Below are 6,851 nucleotides of genomic sequence, written 5' to 3' on the forward strand. Positions count from 1 at the left end.
CAGCTTTATGCTAGAATAAGCTCCTCCAAATTTGGGATATTGGCTGATGTTTTCTCAAGAATAGTGGGAGGGAACTTGTTTCAAATGGGCACCCGAGAACCATCTAGACTAATGCAGCAAGGCTCTAGTTTGGAGACCTGGTTTGAGAGAATTCAAAGAGTTCCAAGGGATTGAGTGGTGCCATGAAATTTTCTAGAATCCACTTAGATTTCTCAACCACTCGGTACTAATGAAAATCTTTGCCAATTAAGAGTCTTGTGGGATCTTATTGGCTTGGTAGAGGATATTTTATCTGCCATATAGGGCCTTTTGCTAATAAAAGCTTCGTTCCCCATCCCACAACAAAGAATGAAAAAAAAAAAAAAAAAAGTTTCAATTTGGAACTCAACAAACATCAGCATTACTCACATGGTTCAAAGGGAAAAGGTGTTGGCCGATCCAAAAGTTAGGATAGCTACCGAGGGCAAGTTTCATTGCGACCTATCCAACCTCTGCAAATTAGCAAGTGTTAGTATAGCCGCTGAAAATTCAAAGTTTAGTATCAACACAAGACTCAGATGGAGTTTAGAATATTATCCACTATTTGATTGAGACTACGTCAAATAAAAATTCTTTTTAACTGTAAATCAATCACAGACATTGTGAACAATGATGAACAAGAAATAACAGCTCGCCCATATGAGTATCTAGCAAATGTTTTAATCCCAGTTCTGATTATAAAGAACACTTATTATCCTATTCCAGACCATAGTTCCTGATGTATCAACTCTTCAAGAGTCCCCTGCACCCTCATATTGCCGCACTAGATGTGTTTAATCCCATTGAACTTTAAGTACCTGAAAGGGGCACCGCAGCTGTGAGAAGCAATCAAAAAGTTTACAAATAAAATCATCTTCTTATCTTCTAAGTGTTTTTGTGCCAAAATACAAGACAACGATAATGATTGGACCCATGAAACAGGCACCTAAGTGATTTATCAGCCAGATGGACAAAAGTTTTACACATAATGTATAACTACAAGTGAAGAAATAAGCATGACATTCTCACTATTGTGTCTTAACGAGAAAAAGGCAATAATATAAAACTGTAGAAACTTCTAGTTTATTTAAGGGAGATGGTATCACCAGCAACTTCTTTAAATGATCGCAAGGGTTTCCAATTTTACTTGAAACTTTTATGATTATCATTTGAGCAGTCAGACACCAAATATTGAAGTTGAGAGACTGGCAACAAATTGAAACCGTGTGGCAAAATAAATTCAATGAGAAAGGAGATGTATGGCAAATTGAACGTACGTGGGCAATGTCATCAAAACATGATAAAGCATGGGATCCAAATCTAACAATTTGTAGAACTTGAATACAAAGAAATTAAAAAAAGGATCGTACAAGTTAGAAGTAACTCGGTTCACAATTTAGTAAAAAAAAAAAAATTTCAAAAAAATTTCAAAAAAATTATTAGAATTCCCTCCAACCCCGCACCAAACTTTTAGAAATTAACAGTTGCATAGCAACTTTTCTGCCAATCGTCATCAATAAGCATCTAGATTTCTTGGTTCCCAGTTTCCATATAAGTTGGATAATACTTGGATCCAATGTATTATCCAGAAGCAAAAGCACAAGCAGACATAGAAAAACCTACAACATTGTGTCAGCCTCCTGCTCAGAATGAGCGAATGTCCTTGAGCATCATCCATCTTCCACACTCCTGCCTATCAATTCCATCCCAAACTCAAATGCTGTGTGTGGGAGAAGCTAATCACCGAAACTTAGTGTTGTTTGACTATTTTTACCTACCATTCCATAATCAGAAACCATTGCTTTGAAAAATTAACAATTGAAATGCATCCCTAGGATCTAGGCCACTAAAAGTAACAATAAGAGAGATAAAAAAACTACTGTACTGTGCATGTAGCGTGTCCTAGAACAAGCAAGACTCACAAAGAGACCACTAGCGATCTTGACAAGTACGGCAGAAGGTACCATGAGACAGCTCGCAAAAAGCCCTGACATTAATAGTGAGGTGGGATGTCAAACAGGATGCTGCTGTCACGCTGTAAATGGGCAAAAAGGATTGAACGCATCCCAATTCTCCCAAGCTCCTAGGGTAAGAAAACAATGAAAATAACAGTTAAAGAAACAAAGAACTACAGATAATAACAAACGGATCACCCAGAAAATTCAGCAACATCCATTAATAACTATAGAATAGAGAAGTTGTATTTTCTGTCATAAGCAATTGGAAAAAATATATATCATATATGACAGAAAGATGTCAATATGGAATAGAGCCAAAAACAAAAGTAAAATAATTGCTGAATTACAAGCTTGGTGGGTTGTGCCTAATAAGTTTGAACTTTAAACAGTGTCTGCTACACTTTCAATGTTTTGTCTAATTCTAAGAAGTCCTAACAAGTTCAATAAGTTTTGGAACACTAAAAAGAGTTACTAAATTTCCACGCCAATTTCCTTTTATCCAAAAAGCATATGCAACTAGATGCTGTGAAGAACACGTTGTGTGGTCATAATACAGGAAAATAGAATAGAAGTGGTCACTTCTTTTCATCTAATTTCTACAAGTAACCCCAAGAAAGCAGGCGTTAACTAAATAAATGAAAGGCCTACAAATCTATAGACAAGATCCATCCATATATCTAATAAATCTTTGCTCTGATTATTCTCTCCAATTTCTTTTCAACTAATTAAGCTACAAAATCATTAAAAAAAAAAAACTCGAGATGCCAAATCTACAGAAATTTGTCAAGCATAGTCCTAGCCACCAGCTAAGTATCAACCAAACACGAAAACGCTAAGGAAACAACCAGGCACTAGGTGAAGACGCTCATGGCTACCATCTACGATTTGGCAACACAATAAAGAAACGTTAGCGGTTTTAGCGGAGGAAACCTGGAAGGAGCAGAGAAATGGCGGGCCGGGAGACGCCGAGGAGCAGTGACCGGCGGCGGTCGGAGTTGAGGAGCCGATGGAGTTAACCGGGAAGAAGAAGAGCGCACAGTGGACATTAGCGTCCGAGAAAGAGATCCTGAGCGCCAAGCCATTGTCTTCTCAGATTCTACGCTGCGGCTGTGTTGGGGCTTTGCGAGGGTTTTAGTTTCTCTGCAATTCCTTTCGAGATATGGTGTTATGCGGTGTACGATAGTTATCCTGTGTCCTCATTTTTGGTCCGTTCGATTATAGATAGTTTGGACTTTTTTTAATGGAAAATCAAATCATCCATAACTTATTATATTTATGATGTCTTCTAAAAACATAAATATTTGTCCCATAATGTTGGAGAAGTCCGTGCATGCATATATACAACGTTAGAGAAGTGGAGATACGGATGGAGATGGACAAATCTTTTTTGAGCCGGAATCGAGACTAAACTTGTACTTTTATCTCTATTATCGAAGAATCGTGCTGACTTATAAATTCACCTACTTCAACCCCGCTTTGTTTTTTTTTTTTTTTTTTTTTACGAAGTTAAATAATTCATTCATCATATACGTCATTCTAGTTGATCTATATCATGTCAGCTCACCCGAGATCAACAACGAGCAAATTGTTGGCAAGGTCTCACATTTTTTTGGATTATTTCTATTGATTCTTGGCTCAATAGTTTTGGCTCGAGAAGATCTATAATTTTATTAAAGATAGTGAGAACTATGAAGGCCAAAATCGAAAGTTAAAAATGAGGAAAAAAGCAAAGACGAAGACCTGTGATTGAACTCGAGGTTGATGAAGTTTGGTCCCGAGCTAGTTTCATTTGACAACCAGTCTGATCCATTGAAATTAGTTTTACTGTCGAAAGCATGATAGTTGTAGAAATAGCTCGTATGTTCGATTTTTGTGATTTTTGTGGTTATCATGTGAAATTGAATAGAGTATAAGCCTGTTACATCCACAGTTAATGTGAATCATGTATGATATAAACATGTTGTTGTGCCGGGACAATTAAAAGTTCACCAACTAACCCTAAATCGTGAACTCGACTAGATTGACCAGGGTATGTGCAGTATTTTTAGTAGCTAGCAATGATGTGAATTCATCCCTTATGATAATTGTACTATGTGGGGGACTATTAGAAGGTTGCTAGTTGACCTCTACCCAATCGGCCCGCGTTCACTTTTGTACCTATATGATTATGAGTTAGTATAGCACAACGTAGGACAATACGGAGATGTCCAACTATCCTCAATCGTGATCTTTTTTCGGATGAGAGTAAGAGACCATATAGGTAGATGATGGTTCGCAGGTATGAGAGTCACTCCTTGATGATGACGACGTTATAGGGGCAAAATAGTGAGATACCAACAAACTGGTACTAGAAAATCTGTATTTGTGGACGGTGTCCATAACAATATGATGAGAATATGAGTTGAACTATGATGGGTCACATCTTACGTATCAATGATATATAGGTTGATTACGATAAAAATGGTCAATAAAGAGCTAATCAAGTTGTCCTAGAACCCTAAGATATTCTCGATGAGATAGTTGAGCTTCAAAGAGCTAAATATTAACGATCGATGAGCTTACGAGCGCCTTGATAAAGTGAAAGCCGAGAAACTTTGATGTTACCAAACTAGAACCTTAAGTTGATACTCTCCTTCATTTGTAACCAAAACCCACATTGATCCTCTCCTTCTCACACGCACACATGGACCCACCAAGCGGGTTCGTATACGTACCCTAGGGTTGGCTTGGTCGGGCACAACGGGTTAACACGTCGTTGGATACCATAGAAAAAGAAAGACCTGCATGATATCATTACGAACATAAATATCAAAGGTATGCATCCGTACTAACATAACATAACGGGAATGTCTCCCGATGCACATGACATACATAAATGCATGAGGTTCCCATAATTTATAATCATAATATAGCATTAACATCATTTCCTTTTTTCCTTTCATCCATGACATAGTACATATATGCATGTATACATGGTAGTCATCACATAATCTATCACATAGCTTTACATGGCCAGACATAACATGACATACATATTATTTCATTTCATTCACAACATGACATAATGGATATCACATGCATACATAACATAGCATTATATGTCATTACATAGAACACGTAAACATAGTATAAATATTATGGCGTATGCAGGGCCCGCGTGTCATGCACCATCTTACATCATTCAATTTTTCAACTCCAACGATAAGATTAATTACTTGGTTGGCCTTGGCCGAAGCTCCTAACTACTCTGTACCTACTTCGGAACTATGCTTCAACGTTTAGCTTCACTTGCCCTTAATAATGTAGAAAATAGCTTTAGGAGGGTCGAAAACTTAAGAATCGTTATAAAATATATATATCGAACCGTCTAATCCGCCAAGCCGAGCCAACACTAAGTCGAGATAAGCCCCGACTAAGAGCAGAACATGCACCTAGCACGCATGCGCGAGTCGTCACCATGAACTATGGAGTGGGAGTGGAAATGCATTGTGAGTTTAAGGGCGTGCGAATGAAGACTTAAGAAGGGATGTGGGGTGGTTGATTCCGTGAAAACGACGCCTCGCTAGAAATCATTTTTTTAATATTTTTTATTTTCAAAATAACTATCGTCACATTTGGTAGACCCAAGAATATGTAAGTACTCTCTATATTTTTTTAACACGACTCTGTTCGATTCGGGTCAACTCGAAAATTTGTCCAATTAATCCAAAACCTGAACTGAACCTATTCGATTTCAAAAAATTAACCTAACTCAATCCGAAATATTATCTAACCCAACCCAACTATTATAATTTGGACTGGGTTGAGTTGGTTTGGGTTATCGAGTTTAATCAATTTATTAATTTTTTTTAAACTAAATATTAGATTTTGAAATAATAAAACTCCTAATTAAAATAAAGATTTGTTTAAGGATATTAAATTATTTAAAAAATTAAAATCATAGCAAAATTAAATCAATCCCAAATGATCCAAATTGGTAATTTTCTAAATAAATATGATATTAATAAAGTTGAAAACACATGGTTTGAAATTTGCAGTTATTTTGGAATAAAATGGCCTTTTTGAATATAATATTCAATTAAATATCAGTTTCCAAAAAAATTCACAAATATAATAAATAAATAAAATATTTTAATTACCATAAAAATATTTCAAACAAATCAAAGGATATATATTTAATAAATGAAAAAAAAAAAAAACATAGGCTATATATATATATAAGACATCTTTTAAATTTCTCGATAGAGAAGTACAAAATGAACATGAAGAACTATAACATGTTTGAAAACATTTACACATGTCAAGCCGCTCATGCTAAAACATTACGACACGTGTTTAGAGATAGAATATAACAAAAATCCTCCATTGTCGGATAGAGAAACAAGACAATCTTTTCGGTAGGTCAGTGGCCAGCGCCGCGATGACTTGGACCTGAATAAGCTTTGTATACATGAAGAAGTTTCGTTGCTGGAGAAATCGACGAAGAAGGGTAGTGTTTGAGAGGTCTCGAGGCGTGGAGTTGAACGGAGGAGAGTAAGAGGAGGAAGAAGATGAAGATGGAGATGGCATTGAGAGCCAAAGGGAGAGATTTGGAGTGCATTTTAGTTGAGAGAAAAGGGTGAGACTGTTTGGTATAATTGAGAGAGAATGGGTTGATATTGTTTGTTTATATAAGAAAAAGAAAGGAAAAAGGTTAGGTGATTTGACTTTGAGGCGTAGGTGAGCGAAGTTGGCGGAGAAATGCCTTTCTTTTGTGTGATGTTTTAAAAATGGGAACTTCAAAATCTTCAAATCCTCAAACTTTGACAAATCAAACAACCAAAAGTTTCCATACTTTTCATAAACGGGAAAAGCGGAAAGAGGACAATATGTGTT

General features: G+C 36.4%; 1 protein-coding gene across 1 annotated transcript; it reads right to left on the minus strand.

The window, feature by feature from the left end:
• Positions 1–560: 560 nt before the first annotated feature.
• On the minus strand, positions 561–3,098 carry LOC111792351 (uncharacterized). Its single transcript, XM_023673753.2, has 3 exons — positions 2,907–3,098; positions 1,941–2,101; positions 561–836 (listed from the first exon to the last, which is right to left on the minus strand). The coding sequence occupies exons 1-2, from the start codon at positions 3,056–3,058 to the stop codon at positions 1,951–1,953; spliced, it is 303 nt and encodes a 100-aa protein (XP_023529521.1). The 5' UTR covers positions 3,059–3,098; the 3' UTR covers positions 561–836; positions 1,941–1,950.
• Positions 3,099–6,851: the final 3,753 nt, after the last annotated feature.

This window comes from Cucurbita pepo, chromosome 4 (assembly GCF_057944985.1).
Source record: "Cucurbita pepo subsp. pepo isolate OVF chromosome 4, ASM5794498v1, whole genome shotgun sequence".
Taxonomy (NCBI): Eukaryota; Viridiplantae; Streptophyta; class Magnoliopsida; order Cucurbitales; family Cucurbitaceae; genus Cucurbita; species Cucurbita pepo.